The sequence below is a fragment of the Lonchura striata genome, chromosome 3, assembly GCF_046129695.1.
Source record: "Lonchura striata isolate bLonStr1 chromosome 3, bLonStr1.mat, whole genome shotgun sequence".
In the NCBI taxonomy this organism is placed as follows: Eukaryota; Metazoa; Chordata; class Aves; order Passeriformes; family Estrildidae; genus Lonchura; species Lonchura striata.
The window spans coordinates 17,469,832-17,492,317 of NC_134605.1; the positions used below are offsets into that span (position 1 = coordinate 17,469,832).

The 22,486-nt window shown below is 40.3% G+C and overlaps 1 protein-coding gene across 1 annotated transcript in view; it reads right to left on the minus strand.

Annotated features, from left to right (window-relative positions):
* Positions 1-6,753: 6,753 nt before the first annotated feature.
* Positions 6,754-22,486, minus strand: part of TMEM63A (transmembrane protein 63A) — a 30,000-nt gene continuing 14,267 nt past the window's right edge. Inside the window, exons 14-24 of the mRNA XM_021543311.2 lie at positions 20,485-20,622; positions 19,214-19,367; positions 18,346-18,452; positions 16,670-16,756; positions 15,978-16,040; positions 14,923-15,085; positions 13,989-14,094; positions 12,873-13,040; positions 9,449-9,564; positions 8,452-8,514; positions 6,754-7,865 (exon numbers count right to left, since the gene is read on the minus strand). Of these exons, the coding sequence (XP_021398986.2) occupies positions 7,695-7,865; positions 8,452-8,514; positions 9,449-9,564; positions 12,873-13,040; positions 13,989-14,094; positions 14,923-15,085; positions 15,978-16,040; positions 16,670-16,756; positions 18,346-18,452; positions 19,214-19,367; positions 20,485-20,622 (1,336 nt within the window). The 3' untranslated portion in view covers positions 6,754-7,694. The remainder of the gene's footprint in view (positions 7,866-8,451; positions 8,515-9,448; positions 9,565-12,872; positions 13,041-13,988; positions 14,095-14,922; positions 15,086-15,977; positions 16,041-16,669; positions 16,757-18,345; positions 18,453-19,213; positions 19,368-20,484; positions 20,623-22,486) is intronic.

Here is a 22,486-nt window from a genome sequence, read left to right on the forward strand (position 1 = left end):
TTTGCAAAATGTTGTGTGATGCAGGCCAATCTGTTTTGCACACTCAGGAAGAAAACCCAGAGTCATTCCCTTTTAAATGGGCTCTCCATGGAGAAGACCCTCCCCAAACTTGTTTCAGGAGCAGTATGGTGAAAGAGGGTTCCTTATTCAGGAAGACTTGGCTCACCTCTGACAAGAACAGCTGCTACACCCAGCACTGCACACCCTCCTGCACAAGCCTGTCCTGCTCTGCACACCAGGTAAGTGCTCTTCAGGGTTTGATAAGCTGCTGTCTGAGAGAGAGACAAATCAGGACCTAAAAGGTCTGGATTTTAGGAGCTTAAAAACTATAATTAAATGCATGATTTTTAGCAGAATTTTTTCTGAATTTTGATGTCACACTTCTCAAACCTTAACCCCACAGCTATCAGCAGCAGTTACTCATTATCTACTTACCTAGAGTTAGATAAAAATGCAGTGAAATACTATGACAAAGTGAAAAAGTATGATATTAGCTATACAGCAGCTGTAAAACCTGCTCTCAGTTCCTCTTCCCTTTTCAAAATAACCCTCTGGTTTTAGCAAAACACAGCCAATCCCACAACTTCTAGTGCAAGGTTAACACTAATGAACTGTCTGTGAGCCAGTGGTAGCATCTCCATCTCATCCTGAAGTGAACAACTCTTCCAGCAGCCTGAAATCTGGATTTGACAAGTACCTTGAGAGAATTCAGATTCACTTCTGATACCCTCTGGTACTAGCTACAGGCAATTATTTGGTACAGATAACCAGAAATAGTTTGAACATTTCTGTTAGCAAGTAACTGCATATCAAACTATTGCAATAATAATAAGCAGTACAAAAGGAGTCCCTGCTCTGTTACAATTGTTCTTATTGGCCAGGTTCTTATTGCCATTCAGCCAGGGAATTCTCTCTAAAAAGGCTAAGTGTGATGCGCCTGGGCTGGCTGAGCTGTTTTTTGGGAATAAGTCTACATCCTACAGCATAACACAGATTATGGTGACACTCTGATGCTCAAAACATTGTGTTTTGCTCCAGGGCCATTTCTTAGTGAAGTTCCAATTTCTGGCCCAAAGTTGCCCCAAAGTCACTGCTCAAATAAATTGCTGTCCTAAAAGCCCTGCCACATTAAGTTGCTCCAAAACATGCATTTATCCCACGCTGAAACCAGAAGTAGCTGACCTAAACCCTGCTTTTTAATTATCCAGTTATAGCTCATTAAGAGTCTCGATAAGGGGTTTGGAACCATGGAGATGCCACTGAAAATAAACAACTTGTACTCTTCCTACCCAGCTGAAGTGCTTTGGAAAGTGCTTCTGGTATGGAAAAATACAAGTAAGGTCATATTCTTCTCATACAGCTCCAGATAAACTCCCACTACAACCAAATTTGACTTCTGATTTTTAAACTGCAAACTGAAAAATCCAAGTCACCATATGCAGCCTTTGGACATCTTACACAACAAGACAGGACTTCATATACATTAAACAAAAATGTCAGGCATTACTCAGATTGTGAATGGAAAAAATATGAATAGAAATCACACTTTCATAAGAGAAAGGAAGTTAAACAATTATTTAATGGAAAATAGGATTTGTTAAGCCTAACATCAGAGTTAGCTCTAAATTCATGAAGGGTACCAGTCATCACCACTGAGTCAGCTGCAATTGCTCAGGGGCAGGACTGAAATTCAAGGCAGTCAATCAAATGCACAGTTCTGTTTTACAGCAAGTGCAATACATAATATGCACTAAATGAAGATACATTTTTGTCTGAAAAGGGAGTGGAAAGCTCCTCCTGGGTGCTGTGCAAAAAGACAAGGAATAAATCCATATTGAATTCAGTGTAGCATATTTTAAAACACTGAGAAATGATGCTGCTTGTTTTACTTGCTGTAATAGCACTTCAAGGAACATAAGTCACACTAAAACTGTCTTGCTCAGGATTAGTTTTCTTTCATGGAAGAAATACCCTGTGCAGTGCCAGACAGCCCTGATGGTGTTTGCCAGTGCTGCTAGAAGAATTAGCCCCATTACAATTGTCAGCTGTCTTCTGGGGAGCAGATATTTATAAACAGGTCTGTGCTGAGAGGTGACAGCTCCTTCCCCTGGCTACGTGTAGTCCAAACCTCAGGCTTCCAAATACCTTCCTGACTGGGTTTGAAGATGCTGAGGATGATCATGCTCTCCCTGTGTTCAATAACTGAATGTCTGTGGTTTTGAGGATATGATTAACAATAAAAGATTGAAATTATGAGTTTCATCACCTTCTTAAATGAAAGATAATCCTTGCAGCAGTTGTTCAAACCACTGCAGGTGATCAGAGGGAGTGCAGCACAGGGAAGAGGTGAGCAGAAACACCAAGGGACAAACTCCAGTCAAGCACCAAGTCAAAGAACCAACAATTCTGAGCTCTTTTTTAGCCAAGCCTGTTTTGCTGGGTGGTTTTCTGTGCAAACACCATTGTACCTCATGAGTTCCAGGAATTCTTGTAAAGGTTTCAGGAAACTAAGGTCCAGCCCTGCATTTTTGTCTCAGTGGAAGTTTTTTTATCACCCCAAGTCTTTTGTGTGGCTCAAAGATTTTTGCAGTGATCAGAAGGCAATTCTTAATATTTCAGAGAAACCAGAGGCAGAGATTTTAAGCAATATCTCACACAAACTGAGCAGAAGAATCCACTGCAGAACACAGATGATGTCATTCTTCTATTTTCTCCACTCTTTTTTCTTTTTGAAAATAAGTAATTTAAATTATTCCTCTGAAAGGTACTCGATTTATTTCTTTATTTTTGCCCTTTTCTTCCCAGAAGATTCTGATTCCTCATCTCAAAAGGGAATTAATTCTTCCTATTTTAGGGACATTTTTGAAGTTACAGATTTAAAATAAAAAAGAACAAGAAAACCCTACTTCAATCTCTAAATCTAGAATCCTAACATAAAGAATTTCAATGTCTGCAACCAAATCATGGTACCTAGCAATTCTTTAAATCACTTGTTTTTTCAATTTTCACCTGTGGGGAGAGCTGCTGGTTTTATTTCTCTGTCTATGTAGATGGAGGGGAAAAAAATACTGATAATTTGCCTTAGGGAAAAAAACCTATTTAGAATTCCAAATAATTTTTGACATGGAACATCTTCACTTGAAAGAAGCAACTTAGTGCTTTACATTTCAGGAGAGCAGGCTATAAAAAAGCCAGTCAATCTGAAAATCCAAGCATAAACCAGCACGAAATGCATGAAGGATTTTCATACAGAAGGAAGGCCAGCTGTGTACAAGAATACATCTCTTACATTTCCTCAGCTCTCAGTCTTCCTCCTGTACTGCAACTTTTTTTTTATTTTTTTTTATTTTTTTTTTTATTTCAATGAACATCTAATAAGCACAACAGATAGGTAACTTTCAAAACCAGCCCCTAACTTCTGTCACAAACTTCCACCCTTTTGGGAGGTTCACAACCACACAGCAGCAATGATGAGACAGCAACAAAATCTGGCTCCTGTTTTATTTAGAAGCATCTTATGACATACCATACTTCTAGAATTCTATCTTCAACATCACTTTTGAGAAGAGTGCTTTCATTAATTATTAACCAGCACTTAGTTAACCACTGAGTCTGGGAGCAGATACAAAAATTTCCCTCTCTCCTTCTTGGCTATTTACAGTCCCACCCATTTCCACTCGAAGTTGTATTGGCTGCAGCTGAGATGCTCCATTCTAACCAACAGGATGTGGGATACAGAGCAAATGCCAGGACTTCACCCAAGAACCAAAAAATATAAGGAAGAATGTTCCATTATAATGACCCAATCTTCAGTCTCTCCACTTTTAGTTGTTTCCTTTCTGTTTTTATCCTTCAGACAGCTGTCCTCAGAAAGAAAAAAACAACTTCTGTACTTCTGAAATATCTGAAACAGGCACTTGCAGCTGTTACAGACAGGTGACAAGCAGAATCCTTCAAGAAGTCTTGTCCAGATATGACAGAGAAGGAATTTGCAAGACCACTTTCAGATAAGACACATGACCATGGCCATAATTAGAAATTAAAAGTGTGCATTTCCTTATATTGTTGCAGGTTTGAGACAATAAAGGGTGTCTTTTCTTTGTAGTCAATAGACTTGGGATAAAGCTCCCTTCTCCCCAAATCTTCTGCCTCTCACATCACTTTTGCTAGAAGCCAGGTGAAAACTCTGGCATCTGTTGCTTCTGGGACAAGCCCACCTTCTTGAAGAGAAAGCTTCCAAAAGCAGAAGGCTTCCAAACACTCATAACCTGATTATCTGTAGAACAGACACAAGAAAGCTTCAGTTGTGCTGCCAGCATGTGTGGGCAAGCAGAGCTGGGAACTGGACCTCTGTAAAAAGACAGAAAGAACATGGCCTACTGCTACACTGGAGCACTTGGAAACTTAGCCAGCACAAAGATCTGCTTTTGGCACAGGATATGGGAAAAGCCCAGAGGAAAACAAAGCATGAACATGTGCACCTCATGCAAATGAGAAGTTGCAAAAATTTGGGTGTTGAGGATGTGTTGTAAGAGGGCTGGAGGTGAGCCAGATGGGCCTGGCACACAGAATCCTGGCACAGAGCTCTGTGTATGCAAGCAAGCCAAGGTTGCTGAGCCTCAGCAAACCATGTAGCATTTTCCTCACTCTGGAAGAAATTCATCTGCCCTGAAGTCTTTGCAGAAGTGTACCCTGATGTACAGTATCAAATGAGCTCCATTCTTCAAAGTGTCAGAGGCTGCCCCCTCAGCTGTGTCACAGAGAATCCCATCACACACCACACTCTGGGGCTTCCTCCTGTGGAGGGAGAGTGTCAGCTTGTCCGGGATTCCTGCCCCCAGGAGCTGCTGCAGTGTCGGGAAGGACTCAGTGTGGGGGAGGCGCTGCTCCAACTGAGCAATGCAAGGCAAGCAGCAGGCACTGGATCCCAACAAATATGGGAGCTTCTGGGAGCCACAGTCAGCAACTCCAGCTGGGCCATTTGCTTAGGCTGCCTGCCAAAAGGTTTATAAAAAGAACAGTAAAGAATGTGCCATGGCTTTAAATATGAATTTCAAATACAGTGCAGCCAATATCCGCATTTGTTGAGGCTTCCAACCCTCAGCTTTTCTCTAAGGCTCAGTCAGGAATGCAAGGAGTTTCTCCTGCTGATCTAATTTTATCCCCTTGCAGATATCCACCAGCATGAAGGAATGAAGTAGAGCCAGGGCAGTTTCCTAATTACTTCCAGCTCTCAGAGAGGGACCCAAAAGATAATAATGAAGCAAACAACACAGCAAAGATGCTAAACCAGCCTATAATTTGTGTGTTGCTGTACACAGCTCTTGTGATAATTTACTAATAGGTGACCCCAGCCTTTTCTCCAGCTGGTGCCTGTCCTAATACCATAGACATTTCTACGAGTTTAACTGCAACAGAGCACAGTGGCAAACAGGAATAGCTGCTACACAGTAAGTGAAACAAGTATGGGTGATTTCCCCATTAGACACATGAACTGGTTCCTCAAATGCCAATAAAGACTTTTTAGCAAGATGTAACTTTCCATTACCTCAGAGGTTTTCCATATTCTATATCTGAAGCACCTTAGCATGACTGGAGGTGGGTTTATTCAAGTCCACAGGAGAGATGGCCCTGCCTGTGCTGAACTTGTGCCAGCCAAAAGGAGTGTCAACAGCAAGATTCAGCAACCTTCCAGGCACAAAAAGGAAATCAAATCATTAAAGCAGTTTTTGTCCTCAATGACACATAGAACCTCACAATGAGTATCAAAAGTCATCTGTTCAAAAAAGTGAGGTATATCACAGAGCATAGAACCCCCTCGGCACTAGCATAGTAAACAGATCAAGTGTGATAGCTGAATGAATAATTTGATTCTTCAATAAGCTCACTCAAAAGCATCCACTGCTGCTGCAGACACCTGGATGAGATGGGGTAGTGCAGCTAGAAAGGAGTCAGAACAATCACAGGCTTCTGATCTAGTTAACACAACAAGCTGCCTCCTCCTTGTGACCTCGTGTCTGTATGAGAGATTCACAGATGAGTAAAAAATTGGGAGTCTGTTGGGGGTTTTTCCTTCTTGGTTTGAGCACCAACCTGGAATGGCAGTGTGTGCACAAGGTACACCCCACCTCATAATGCCATGATTGCTAAAAATCAAAATGCACACATACGAACCCCTGACTAAACTGCAGCACTGAAGTGAGAACTGTCCTGGGTTGTGAACATAAAATAGACTGACAAATTCATGCCCCCCTCACTAGCCAAGGTACCTCACCTGCCTTTTAAGAACCAGGAGGTGAATCTTCAGCTAGGATGGGTTTGTAATCAAAGGGCTCAGAGCTCCACACAGTCCTTCCTGCAGCAGGCAGGTCTCATGCTCAGCACTTGTCCGAGTGCTGTTCTTGGGAAGCTGGAGGCAGCTCTGCAAGACACTGAACATCTGCACACATTTATAGCACAAAATCTCCTTCAATCTCAAGATGCTGCTTTACAGACATGCTAGAAAAGGTCAAATTCAGGAAATCACAGTTTAACAACAAGCAAGGAAACAGCAGGCCAGAAGTTTCTTCTACCCACAGGTCACCCCTAGAGAAATCCAAAAGTATTCAAATTCCTCATGGGACATACTGTCATTCTAAGGCTTGTGGCAGTGCTCTTATGAAGAGTTCATGACCACGCTGTGAGGCCGCAGCCTCACAACAAGGACTGTTACAACATACCGAGGAAAGAAAAAATAAATCAAGACAGCTTGAAACTTTTCTAAACTCAGTGTTTTATTGCTCGTGATTATTAGTTACACTTTGACACATTGCACTTTGGAATAGATTAGCACCTACTACATAATTTAAAAACTTAATATCTTAGAACTCATATAATTTGCACTATAGAGAAAACCCTGTCATCTTAACCCAAGACTAAAAGAGATAAAATGTTTACATCCTTTATTGTTAGCAGGTGAGCTTTCATTGTGGAAGGCCCTTAAAAATAGTGAACAGAAACTAACAACCTAAATGCCCTCCAAAAATACATAAAAACAGTATCAGATAAGTCACTCCCTTCTTTACACCAGTCTTTTTGCTTTGGTACTTTTAGTACCCAAGTGCACAGTAATTCCCTCATCTCTTTTAAGGAAAAAAAAAGTAGCATGATCAAAACTATGCTGACTACTTTGGGTGAAAAGAGGAGAGACTCCCACACACCATTCTCAGCACCCACACAAACAGCATTTTCATCAAAAGTGGCATTGTCTCAGGATTTAACACATCCCAAGAGGTTTATAAATAACAAATGTTGGGTTTTTTTAAAAAGGGAAGAATTATTTTGAATAAATAAATGACAGCTCTAATAGCTGCATTGGCTTTGGTGACCACTTATCTATATGCAGCATAAGTTATCTTCATAAGGCAAGTGATGAGCTAGCAGAAGTGAAGTCCCTGAGGATCAGCATCTCCGCCTTCAACTTATTTGTTTCACAATGTGTGTAGACAGCCTGGAAAACAATCAGTCCCAAGGCATCTGCTTTTTAATCTCTCAGCACAGCTGCAGACCACACAATGAATTATTTCTGTACCTTTTCTGCAGGCAGGAATACATAAATAACGCCGAATACTTAGGAGGAGGAGGAGGAGACAGGGAATTAGTTCTGCTAAACCTGGGCCAAGTGCTCCACCTTGTGTTCGTGCTCCCAACACAAGTCAGAGCGAAGCTCCCGAGGCCTGCCCCACACCTGCAGGTCCTGTGGCATGGCTTCTGATTCCTTCTGCCTCGGAACAAGTGTTGTCCATGGTGCCGTATGACTGCTGCTCCGTGGGGGCCAGCACCGTCCTTTCGGTAGGATGAGGACGCAAAACCTGGGGGACGTACATCTGAAATCACAAGTGAAGGCTTTTAGTGGTCTCTCAAAGAACAGTGCTGGGGTAACTCACCCAGGAGAAATTTTCCCCTTGTCTCTTCTCGTCATCCTTTTCCCATTCTTCACCTTACCACCTTTTGCACCCTGCTGGAGGCTTCCTGGTGCAACACTCGTCTGCATCTCTTGCTTGTGGCACCAAGGCCTTTCCTTCTACCTCAGTCCTATGTCCTTCTCAGTGACATGGCAAGCAAGACCTGCTACATGTCACAACATTCAGAATCAAAGCAGTGGCAACTGACTGCATTTGGCAGCTGTCCAGATGTGAGGCTCTGTCTAGAGCAGGGCACAGAACACAGCACACAGAGCTGCTGGAAGCAGTGTGTCTCAGCTACTCTTAAAATGGCAGCCGAAGGTACTTCCGGAACACCACTTGGGAGCATCAGGGAGCCCAGCTGCAGAACTTTCTGGTCCCACATGCACATGGGAAATCCCAGTCCATGCAAACTAATATGTGCTACACAAGCTCTTTGGTAAGCAGGGCGAGAAATTAGGTTTTTCTAGGAAACATAAGGGAATATTAGTAACTCTTAGCTTCTTACAGAAGATGTTGGGACTGTTGGTACATCTGTGTCTTTTCCTCTTTCACCTTGTGTGTCTTCAATCTGTAACCAGCAATAGGTGGGGAAAGAAAGAGACACAACATCAAACTGATGAGTGAAACAATACTCACAGATCACGAGCACCCAAAACCTGCACAGACAGATCTCCGTGCAGATCTAGCACTCTCTCCACCAGTCTTTCTACACAGAATCACAGAAATGTTTGGTTTAGAAGGGACCTTAGAGATCATCTAGCTTCAAGCCCCTACCATGGCCAGGGACACTTTCCACTAGACCAGGTTGCTCCAAGTTCCATCCACCCTGGCCTTGAACACTTTCAGGGATGGGCATCCACAACATCACTGAGCTGTGCTAAGTGCCTCAGCAACCTCACAGCAAAGAATTTCTCACTATTACCTAATCTAAACCTACTGTCAGTTTAAAGCAATTCCCCCTTGTCCTCTCACTACATGCTCTTGTAAAAAGTCTACCTCTACCTTTTTTTGTAGGCTCCTTTCAGGTACTGGAAGGCTGCAATTAGGTCAGCCCAAAGCCTTCTCTTCTCCAGGCTGAACACCCCCAATACTCTCAGCCTGGCCTCAGAGCAGAGGTGCTCCATCATCTTGGTTGTATTCTCTGGAGTCACTCCAAGAGGTCCATGTCCTTCCTTGTGCTGGGACCCCAGAGCTGGATGCAGCACTGCAGGGGGGTCTCTCTAGAGCAGAGACGCAGAATCCCCTCCCTCAACCTGCTGGCCACACTGATGGGGATGCAGCCCAGGATACTTTTCCCATACTATTCTTTTCCCTCAAATTCAGTTCCTGCAGACACTGACTTTCCTCTCTGCCAAGCAGCCTACCTGTACTACAGGCCCTCTTCAGCCATCTTGCCATGAACAGACACTGCCAGCAGGAAGGCAGGGACAGCACAGCAGCAATAGCTGGTGCTCCATTAAGCACACAGGTAGGTGCTGAAAGGTCAGGTATCCATCACTTACCCTATAATTCAGTGGGCTCAGGTACTTGAAACAGCCAAAACAAGTGTAAGCCAAGCAAATAACAATAGTGATGTTGACAACCAGCAAGGTAAACATTGTTGTAGGTGCTTTAAAACCTAGAAAAATATCCAGAAAATACAATATTAAAATGCATAGAAAGAATGCAGAAAAACCCAACAAAACCAAAAGAAACCTTTATTTATCCTTCTCATTTTCAGAAGCCTCATGGATTTTTTTTTTTTCTTTAGAGGAGTGGACAACCTACTTCCAGCCACAAACAGCAGAATGTCATTATACACTAAGTTCTCCCTAGAGAACTTTTCCTAGAGGCCAAGAAATGTTGCTGTAATGCTTAAATGATAGACAAGACTCAGAATGATTCTACTCCTCCATCATTCATCCATTCTGGACCCACTTCTTAAACACTTTCAATAATGATCTATGAAATATAATATTAATTACATTGATTAATTATGATGATGGCACCAAATTGGATGGTTTGCCATCAGCTCAAAGGGATGGAGGTAGGTGTAGAGGAGAATCAAAATGGTCTTGGTAGATAAAACCACCCCAACTGCTTTAAAGGATCAAAACGAAAAAACACCAAAAATAACAAAAAAAACCCCCACCAAAACAAACCAACAGCAAGATAAAACAGTATGTAGAAAACAGCAAGTAAGTACAATTTTGAAGGAAAAATAAAATGTAGATATGAGGGATAACAATAACACTTCAGCATACAACTGCTGGAAAGCAGTAAATAGTGGGATGGTATCAAAGGACATGGTGAAAAAAAGTCAAGTCTCTGGCACCTACACAAAATAATTCAGTGCTACCAAGCCTTCAGCCTTGTCTACAATAAAATATAGACAGAGCTGGGAAGAATCCAAGAAAAAAGATCAAGAGAAGGAACAATAACTATGAACTAGGCTGACAGGTAAGTTTGAGTTCAGAGAGTGCAATAAACCATAGGAAAGGACGTGGTTGTCTAGTATGGAAACAGTATTAAAGATTACAGTGACTTCTTTTTTTCCAGATTCACTAGGGAAATATTCTGAAGAAATTAATCTCATTTTGCAGTAGAGATGACTTGAATAGAATATTAGGAAAATGTAAACATCACTGCAAGCCCTAGCTGTTTCCAGGCTTCTTCAGACAAAAGCGGCAACACCAACTCTCAGACATTTCTGTGGTAACCCCAGCATATGCAGTGGCACAGAATAGACAAGTTTTACACTTTGACAAGTTATAGAAACCCTGCAGAGGCCTGGTCACAAGGGGAAAACCACCACACACATGCAAAAAACAAAACCAAAAAATATCTACAAACACATTATTATTCAAACCAAAAAAGGAAGTGAAAAAATGTTCCTAGGGGTATTCTGGAATGTCCTTCAGAGGCGGTTGTTTTTATAAGCACAGGTTGCATGAATATTTACCAGATGGTAAGGAGTGCCTACACCAAAGCCAATGTATGGTGCAAACCACAAGGTAAACAGCAGAAATTAAGGAAGGAAAAGTCTCCTATATCAGTTTTCCCTGCATGGCGTCCTCAGAACTCCTGCCTGCCAACAGCTCTGGAGAACAGGGGATTCAAGTGACTGTCCCAGGAGATGGGGCTTGAACTGCAGATAGGACCTCACCTCCTCTGTGGTGAGAGGCCCAGTGTTGATGGATGGGTGGGTGAATGAGTGGGTGGATGGATGGATGGCAGGCATAAGAGCTAAGAAAGAATACAGGCACTGAGAAGGAAAAAATGAGTACAGCCTCTAACCTTCTGTATACAGTCAGGTGGTTTTTGATCCTGACTGAGACTTGGGGGAGAGGTCTTTCCAGGCCTTACATTAATATATGAGGAGTGAGAAACCAGAGTATTGTCACTGGACTCTGCAACCAGACTGAAACACCCATATCAAGCCAACAACACAAGTCACTGATGAAGCAATCAAGCTTTACACCATAAATTGATCTATTTTGCAGATAAGGAAACAGAGTTCTCTTATCCTTCCTTCCTTCTTTTTAGCACAAGAAGCAGCAATGAAATCAATGGCAATGAAATAAAAGTATCAAATTCCTACCTCTCAGACTGCCCTGTGCATTGACAAACCACTGAAAAACATCCTGTAAACAGGATACTCTACACTGACCAAGTCAAACATGGCAATCCAGCCTGTGTTTTCCATTATTAAGGTCCCTGACAAATGATGGTTTTACCATGCAGAACTAGAAAACATTATAATAAAGATTTATTTTTTACTTCACCAGGATTTCCTTACTAAAAATTAAAGAGGCGCATCAGATGCTGAGTGCTTGAGTTGATTTATCTAAAGCATGCTCTAGAAATTCTCCTGTTAATTTAGAGGACCCAGACTTGTTGGTCTTCATGGTTGCAAAAGCAGGTCTCAAAACACGGGAAAAAACAAGCTCTTAAAAACACAAGTAATGCAGGAACATCTATTCACATCCAAGGACAGCCTGAAGGAATAGTTCCAAGTGCCTCTTGCATCCACAGGGAGCTTTCCCGATAGCTTTACCTCTCCCTAAAGTGAGATGACAGCCTGCCAACAATACCTTTCCGACTGCTGGTATGCTAAAAAACACAATATAGATGTGATCATTTGTCATGAGGGCACAATACAGTTAGCTATCAGGAGCTTCCTTCCAAAGAAGGGGAACTCAACCCTTCCAGCAACACTGACATCCCCATTCCATGACAAATGCTTTCTCCTATATCAAGAATAAAAACACATAAGCTGTTGCCTACCTTTTTCTGACATCAAAACTGTTGGTACAGCACAGCCAATACTATGAATGCCAGGTATTTGCAATATACAGAAGATTTCATTTTAAAGATAAATTACATACAAAACATGAGGTTTTAAACTACAATGTGAGGAAGAGGGTCACTGCAGTCTTCCATGTAAAATTTGATGGATGAAGTGGAACACATGGGCACCAGCATTAGCCAACATTTTAGCATTTTTTCCTAAGTGATGGCTGTATAACCAAGGCAGCAGCCAACTCACCTAGGTAAATTAAACTAATGCCCAGGGCACAAATGCAGGTAGTGAAGCCAGTCATCATCTTACTATAAAGAGCTAATTCTGATAGATTTTTGTTCTATGTAATGATTTTTACTGTCTATCACTTTCACAGCCCAACTGGCCAATTCCAGGTATACTGATTTAAGGAATAATGATCTCCTGTGAAATGAAGGAACATGGAGCTCCATGCTAACAGTTTAATACATCAGCCATCTCCTTCAAAGGCTCTTGTGCAAATGTTGTGCAGTTCAGGGCCAAAGGCAACCACCATGGGAAGGAAAAAGAAAAGTCCACAAAAGCTTATGAAACTTCACATCTAATTCAGGGATGCTGGCAAGAGAGCTGGGAGCAGCTTCCAGGTGGAGACAGGTAACACTTACCCAGCCTCACAAATGAGTAAAAATAGAGCCAGAAAAGGCAGAGGATGGGAGCTGCCAGGGCCTGATTGACAGCTGCAAAGTGCATTTTCTTCTCCAGCTTGGCAGGGAGATAGGCGTAGTAGAGGTTGTGACGGTCAACCATGTGCTTCAGGAGGATGTAGATCAAACCTGGCAGGGAAAACACGAGAGCCAAGCAGAGGTTATCAGAGGTTTGATAAAAAGCAACACCTCTGAGGAGATCTGCACTAACCAAATGAGTGGATGCAGCCCAGGCACGAGGGGGGTACAGCTGCAGGACAGCACCTGCTCCTAAAGCTTAGGAGCTTAGCTTGTTGCATCTCCATCCCTCCCCTCACCACACACTTCTCTGTGGTGCCTCTTGTGCTCCCAGGGAGAGACCAGAGCTCCTTCTAGGTGCTGGCATATGAGGTCAAGCCAGTAGGGAAAACTTCCCAACTCCCCTTCCACTGTTGCTGTTAAGGAAGGCATGACAGTGGCTTATCATCTCCCTCTCAGTCTTCACCAGATTCACGACTGGATTCAAGTCTGCTATTCCATATCCAAACAAACAGCCATCAACTGCTGTGGCAACTATGAATTGCAACAGCTCTGGGATTCAGTGGCACATTCAGATATTTACAACCGCATACAAAATGGAATGTAAGTAAATATCAATTACATTGTTACATAAAAATTGGCTACATTCTCCCAATAATAAGGTTGTTGATTAAACCAGTTCTGAACAATATCTAATTTAGATAATTATCTCGTATCTAGCTCTGTAAAGTTTTGGATCAGAAAATGAAAATAATAACTATATAAAATTATTTAGTACTACTTATGTCTGATCTAAACCCCTCACCATAAAAGTCAGTACACTCAAATTTGAGAAATAAACATATAATAGACATTAAATGTACTTTCAACATTTAAAGGTAGTACAAGAGCTAAGTAATTAATCATCTCTTTCACTGTTCTTCCACAAGAAGGGAAGTAAACTTGAATCCAAGTCCTAAGGATTGTCAGCATTTGAATGGGAATAAGAATGCAGAGCTGAGCCTTCCAAGCTTCCCACATGCCCCATCACACTCCCACAGTGCTCCCTGGAAAACTTACCAAAAGGGACAATGATGGGACATGTGATGCTGTAGGCCATGATGACAGTGAACACACACAGCATCCAGGCATACATTGCTCCAAATTCATATTCAAATGCCTGTTGCTAAGAACAAAAACAAAACACCCAAAACTCTCAAGTCATCCATCAATGTGTCAGGAGTTAAGAATAGAATCCCTAAAGCAACAATTCACCTTATCTTACTCGCTCCCCCTGACAGATCAGTTATTTCCCTAAGAGGCAGAAATGATGTAAATAGATGAAGTATTTTGTGTTTTTATTACCTGGACATACAGAAAAGATGCTGTTTCTTTCCTAGCCTTAAAGTAATTTCTCAGGCAATCTCCATATAGAAAAAGCAGCTCCTTAAAATCACAAGGCAGAAAATAATTGTGCCAGACTCAGAACCTTCACCTCACTGTGGTAGCTACATACAGGCTTAAGTTCCCATTGTGACACCTGGAATTTCTAGCTATAGGATGAAACATCACCTGGAAGTGGAAGTCCACCTCATAAAATGGAATATAGGCAAAAACATATATTTTGCTAGGTGTATGTTCTTTAAAGCAAGTTGTACACACCTGATGGCTGACAGAAGAAACTAACTCTAGACAGATTTGAATTAAAAAATGCCTGAATTTCAGACTATAAGATAAAATCAGAACTATTATATAAAATTCAAATCATAAAACTCTGACTTAGAGCTATGAAGAGATTGATACCTGAAGCTCAGAGCTTGGCTTTTGATTTTTGACCATCTCTGACTGGAATAAATCCCTCCCTGTTATCTGTGCTGTGAATGAAGGGAATATGAACCTGTCGTGGACAAGCGAAACAAACAGGGAGATGATAGTTAATGGTATGAAGGATGGGTGCTCCCACTGTTTCTGACAAGGATCAGTCACTGAAATGCCTGACTGATGTTTCCAATACCTGTTTGATGTTTTTCCTCTCTGCTGTGGACTTGGCCATGATCATGCGTATGGTGTACAGGATGAGGCCCGGCAGGCGCAGCAGCTCCATCCCATTGCCCACGAAAGCTGAGGCAATCACATAGTTCACAAAAAAGGCTCCCTGGTCAGGCAGGAAGACACATCTGCCCGAAAAGACACCAGATACTGATTAGGAGGAAGGCAAGCAAACACTGGAGGTATACAATGTATCCCTCTTACCATAAAAACAAGCACTATATATGTTAGGAAGTGGCCAGTAGAACTTCTGATAACCTTCTTGTAAAAGAATACTTCACAGCTACAAATGCAGCCAGGGTAGTATGTAAGAGCCTGGCTGAGTTGCAGTTCAGGTAAGGAATAAACTGTTCACAAAAAGGTGCAGCAGCCTGATGGGTGGCTGACAGCAGCAGACAAGAGCATCATCTGATGTCTGCAACAGCAACCTGACACAAGATGAGATAAGACTCCAATAGAATAATCACCTCTCCTAACTTAGTAACTCCTAATTGTCTTCCTGTTACTGATTTTGAAACTGCATTTGGAAATCTATGTCCTAATAATTGCATTCTATTCTTTCCTCCAGGAACAGGAGCTTAAAATAACCAATATATACAAATTTGCAATGTAATGTGTGTAAAAACATACATTTTTCTTAAAATCAAGATTCACTGGATTACAGAAAGAACTGCTGCAGCTCTTTGATCTCACTGTAATCCTTGAGGAGATCCCCTGTCAATGATATGCAACAATCCTCATCCAACTCCAATATCTTATAATCCTTTCTGTGAAGAAGTTCTTTCTAATGTCCAATCTTATTGTCTCCTCCACTTATTCAGAAGCTCAGCATTATCCCGAAGTAGCAACCCTGAGCAAATTTTAATAAACATTAACCAAGGACAGCAAACAAAAACAAACAAACAAACAAAAGCAAAACCAAACAAAAAAAACACAAACCCAAAAAACCCCAAGAACTTAAATCCTAAGTATTTATTTACAAAGGAATAGCAAAGAGAATATTATTTAGCTAATACTTACTCCAGCCTAACTGCAGAATCAGATGATTCTCTGTCAAACAGCCAGCGGAAAAAAAAATCAAGACTGAAAGAAAGATGGTGAATGTAATTCAGTCTCCCACACCTTACTGTCTAAAAATGCTTCTCTTTTTAAGCAGCTTAAGTCAAAATACTGCATAGAAGGAATTTAATCACAAATCTAAACACTATTTCAGCTTTATCCCAGTTACTGATATCTAGAAATTAGAAAAAAGGTACAAGATTAAACAGAACAAAAACATCTACTTAATATTAAAGTTTTATTACTCATTTTTAGCAATTGTTATACAGATAGGACAAATTTACGCCATCCAGAGAAGCAGTCAAAAACTGTAAAGGTGGGAAAAAAAGGACAACTCCAACTGAAGTATAAGACACAAGTCAGGAAACTTGGTTCTCAGCTATAATGGTGATTATGGGCAACTTTTAATTAGCCATCGATCTTATAAGGTCTTAAATAACTTTGTTAAAAGAAAAGCCAGGCTTTGGAAATTTTAAGGGCTCTAAAGATCCCAGATGTAAGATGAATATTGAAACCTAAGGTGTAATGATAACATAACCACACACTGAAGGGACTGGGGGTACATTGACTATACCTCACAATTAGAAAACACAAGTAATATGTCTCATTATAAAAATACTCAGCCATTATCTCATTAAACTATGATTCTTTACCTGGTTAGACCAAGGGAAGGCAGAATCAATACCATGAAGATCAAAAATATGTAGACTTTATGCATCATTATTCTGTTCTCTGCAGATCTATCAAAATTAAAAGGCAGAGTGAGAAACTCATACAAAAAGCTGCCACATATGAAGGATCTTCCTTGGACAATGCCAGCACTTGTCAGACTCCCAGTTTCCCCTACCATATCACATTGCTACCAAATGAAAACCAAACATCTTTGACATATTCACCAATGTGGACCAAACAGACTTTCAGTATCTTCGTGGGCAACAAAAATATTGCTGAATGCTAATCCAGACTCTGGATGAGCACCACTACAGGTCTGCACCACATACACAGGGATGTGCCACAAGCACAGCTGGTCTCTCACCCAAAGACACTCAACCTTGCAACAGCTTGTAAACAAACAGCTCTTCAAGTGCCATGCCAGGAGGGATTAAGCAGTTCAGAAAAGGGCACTACTGCCAAGAAACCAGAGACTTCGACAACCTCCCTGTCAGGTGTCAAGTCTTGGGGAACATGACACTACTAATGCTATACCCCCACTACAGCAGCAGGAACATGGATCCAGTGACACCCTGTTTCCAGAAAAGGGCAGCACTATGAACACTTCAGACTCCCAGAGCTGGTATCTGGTAAGGGCTGTAAAACCACAAGGGTTTTATTACAGGAACACTTGGGCACCATGAGACCTATCAGTGTACCTACACTAAGGCTTGAAATCAGACCTGTGGTCTCTAGTGACTTCAGAAAAATATTTTAACTGATTGAGAGGGGCCCAAAGCTCATGTGTGTAGCACAGCTACCAAAACAAAGTCAATAAAAAGCATACAGCTGTGACAAAGAAACAATAGACTCTAGACATGGTGTCTCAGAAAGGAATTGTATAAAAATTCAAAAGGAAATCCACCAAATTTACCTTAGAATATAAAAACTACATGTTTTATATAAATGACTACAAGCTTTATGGATAGACTTAGTGATGTTAAGTGAAGATGGGATTGAAGCACCATGCTTTTATCTTTGTGTAAGTAAACAGGGCATCAAATCTGGTACCCCATACCAAGCTGTGCTGAGTTCTCCAAGTCAGCAGCTCATTAGTGGGCTTGACATCTCTGGGGTGCACCAGCTTAATGTGAAAACCTTGCATCAACACATCTGTTGGGCCTTTGGCCCCATAAATCTTCTCAGATCACCATGATATCCAACAGATCTGAGCTGTGCACCAGGAGTTACACCCAGACCATTTTGTCATGTCAAGCTACAAAAAGATGGATGCCCTTTTTACAAGCCTGGAGGGGATCCAAGCCACATGGCCTATCCTAGAGAGCAAGTTAATCATGGGATTAGAGGCACTTCCCCTGCTCCTGTTGAAGCTACACCTCCTGAGCCTGCTCATACAATTTTTTCTTGATTAAACTCAATGAGAAGTGAGGTGGGGAGCAGGGGAAAGCATAAACAAATCATGTGGTCATATTACACTTGCTGTGGGGGTTACAAATTACCCAAACCCTAAAGTGTGGTTTAAACACTAGAAAGACAAGAACAGGAAATTCCCTACTATAAGAGGTGTGCAGATTTGAGAGCTCTGTCAAAGATCAGCACTTTCATTTATCTTAGGAGCTCAGCTGATAAGGTGAAAACAGAGGAAAAGATTGCTTACTTTGTCCAGTGGGACTCCAGCAAAGTTGAGTAATAGACAATTGTTGGTAACAAAGCTGAGAAGGACCAGAGCAAGAGCGTTGGGAAAAACTGACTGATGACAGGATTCTAGTAGGGGAGAAAATAAGGATAAGTATTAAAACCACTTTAATGCAGTTGTGGTGGAACAGAGATGCTAATATTCTACTTTTTGTAAATTATAGCAGGATGAACTGAAGAAATTATATTCAGATAGATTTAAACTGAGTAATGAATGCTCAGCACTGGCATGCAAGGCAAAAAGCCTAAGTGAGATCGGGAATTAAATTCCATGAGAGTGCAGTCTCATAAGTAGTTTTTATGTAGCTTACACTAGCTTGGGAAAATATTTAAAAATAACAGCTTGCAAGTTGCTTTAGCTGCAGTCAAACTAGGATCAGATATATATGCTTTGAACCCTATAAGCAAAATTTAAAAAAAACATTTTAACTCAGAGTTAAAAATCTGACTTTCCCCCTTTTTATCATAAAAATCAAAATACAAGTTGGATTTGAAATTCTATTTTTTGCAAAGATTTTTTTATTACAACATTTATTTAAGAGTTATTTAAGTTTGAACTGAAATTTTTTATCACAAATACATAAACATGTTATAATAATAAAAAGCCTCAGATAAAAATTACTTCAGACTATTATCTAGGAACAAAAGAGAGCTAAAGACCTGATTCTGGACATATGCTTTTAAACAGCAGCTACATAAAACTGTCCTGAGAATTTCAACTGAAGCCATAAGGTAGGAGCTTTAACTGAAGGTGAGACAATGAAACCCTATCACTTAACCAAAATTTTGGCCTGATCCACAGCTATATCCAAACATATGGCAATACTCACATTAAGGTAGTGAATAGGTTTAGTGACATTGAACTTGTCCATGGTTGAGATGATTATGGAAGGAGTAGTAAGAAAAAACAGCACAATAAAAAGAAGCAAATTAATGCAAGCCCATCTAAACCACCATTTCAATCCATGCACTGAAAGATTTTTCCTGGAGAAAGAAGTAAAAAAAAAAAAAGACATTAAAACAAGCAACAAGAATTTGTTGTTAGAAAAAGATACATACACTATCTGTCAAGTAACAGGTGGCAATGCTTTTTCTAAACTGAGCTTTCAAAGTTACATAACAAAGCACTACTCAAGTTCCAGTTGCTACTAGAAATAAAGAGAACTGTGCAACCTCTCTTGAATGATACCATAAGTTGTGTTTGCAGAAGAACATATCTAATCTTTCATTACACAAACATAATGTCCAATCTAGTTAAGGTCTGGGATGAAACACTTCCATTGTTCAATAATACAGAAATGAAACAAGAAGAGATAGAGCTGAAAGACAGAATTTCTGCAAGGAGAATACCTATCAGAGGCAGAATCTACCCAAAAAAAAAGTGATTTGAAATAAAATTTCAAATTTGGAAACACTGCAACCCTTTCTGCCATATTAAAACAGCAAGTATAGATTTTATCAAGTTCTTAAATGTTATTTGAGATGGTTGTCAAAAGGACTGGAATGATTTAAACGCCAGGTGAAGACAAATATTCAGAACAAACAAAACAGGGATCAGAGGCCCAGCAACATTCCTGATTATGACAAAGCTTTTTGTGAACTTGGCATATCCCTGTGGTCCCTCTTCTTCAAGTTGGGGGGGGTGAGAAAAGAAAAAGAACAAGAAGAAGACAGACCAGAGTTTACAGAGTGGACTCTGTAAAGCTACTCTCATCACATGGCAACTCAGAAAAATATATACATATTTTGAAGATAGTTAGCACTAAAACCAAATTGCTTCCCCGAGATCTCAACAGTAGATATGCACTAGCCTCAAAAAACTGAAAGACTGAGGGATAGATATAAACAGGACTAAATTTTTTTTAAATTTTGGGGTGTAAAAACTCTAGTCCATTACCCCAGGTAATGTCCACAGACCCCAAGGTCAATGAAAAACAATGAAAATAAAAGTAATGAAAATAAAGAAGCAGATCAGCCACATTCCAACACTACAAAAAGTTTTAGTTCAGGGGTAAAGAAAAACACCCTCATCCCAGTCTGTCCTGTGCCCATTCCAAATCTACACTATCACCAACAAATGGATGTAAGACAGGAATCTTACCAACAAATATTCTCAGGATAAGGAGCATATGTAACCTTCCAGTTGGATACACCCAGCTCCCTGCTGTAGGGTGATGGCTGGGGTTCTCCTTTACACTTAATGCTCTGACATTTGCAGGCATTGAAGTCCTTAAGGATGCTGTAAGGAAGAAGAGGAAGATTTTTCCAATTTTTTGCACCTGAAAATGCTAAATAAGTAATGAGAAAGTCTGGGAATACTGATAAAGGTTTTTGGTTTTTTAAAATTTTGAATAACCTGTGATCAAGATAGAGCTTAAACAACAATGTAACATATTATGCATTAATAAACATTATTTAAACAGTGGCTACCACAGGCCTGAGATCTGTTTTTTTGGAAATAAAAAGCAGTCTTGGTTTAAACTATTTACTGCTTCTACCAACATGAGCAACTCCAATGAGTCATTAAAAAAATTAAAAATCAAAGCCTGAGAGTATTGAAAAAAAAAAGTTTACTAAACACATCTTTACATAATACTGCTGTATTCAAATCAAAGTAAACTAATGAAGTGAGACTGCAGACTAATCCTTTACACTAGTATCAAAACCAGCCAATTTTGTCTTGAGTACCAATTTTCCGAAGAGTTTTTAGCATGCTGGTATTCTCACAATTCAAAATATTAGCCTCTTTCACCTACCCCTAAAATAATTACAGTGCTCAATTCCATCTTCCAATATTATGAGTTGACTGACACTAAAAATATTTAAGGAAAATTTAAACATGCCCAGAATAAATGCTTTCAAAGATGTCTCAAAGGACAGCAGTAGAAGGGCAAGGCACACATTCAGAAATTATTTTATTACAGTAGCACAGAAAAAATATATATTATATTTAAATGGAGAGATTCCAAAATGCTTTTTTCTCAGCTGTGGTCTTAACATAAAGAAGACAAAGAACCACACACACAATCACCAAACTAACAAACATAACCCTCAACCCCCCCAGGCCTTTTCCTTACCAGAATTCAAGCAGTGATGTCAGATTGCCAGCATGTTGCAGCAGCAAGTATTTAAAACAGTTGATTATTTTTTGATAGTTTATTTTTCAAAATACATACAGAGCAAGTTTTAGCCATTATTAAAAAGCTTCTACAACCACCTGAGCCTCCAGAACCTCACTTCTGGCATCCTGTTTCTCTCATCCTATTTGAGGGCCCTGAAGAGCAGAGCATCCTAAGGGCACCAAGTAACTTTCTACTTTAATGGGAGCCTCAGCTTCACACATAATTGAATCTAATTTCCCAGGGAATGGAGTCCACCACATTAATTTCAAGCTAAACAAACTAAAATATTTTCAGTTCTTGATCAGAACACTTGCTCAGGGAGGGACTATCCCATCAAAACCGTACACAACACATCAATAGCTAGCAGTGCTTATTTCTTCTTTCATTTTTACATCTCAAAATGTTATTTCATTGCACAATTAGTGATTCAAACAATCACTACTCAGTGAAAGAATAGCAAGCAAAACTCTCTCCAATATACCAAATTCCTGCAAGAAATTCTACATCCTTGAAAAAGGACTTCCTTGAAAAATGGCCTCAAAAACTGTCTCTCTAACATGACTTGAAGGCCAAAAAAATGCAGACAATTTAAACTACAGAGGCTAATAACAGAAAAAAGCATGATGTGTTATGTTGCAATACAAATATTATTCTGCTTCCTTTTACCCACTTTGTGTTAGCAAAAGATGTTTACAGAGTGCCAACAGAACATGAGAGGCTACAGACATTTTTCTCTGCGAGTGCATAAAAGCACAAATTCTGATATTAGGTCTAAACATATATCTATAACAACAGGTAAGAGATATACAGAATATGTCTATCTATCACCTGTGGCCAGATCCTGACCCTACCCTGCTGAGATGACTTAACTGGCAGTGTAATTTGTACCCACTCTGATAGTTTGGTAATTTGACCATTTGCACAGCAGGAAGTGGAGCTGTCAGTAACTCATATTCAAGAACCAATTAGTCTGGCCTCCTA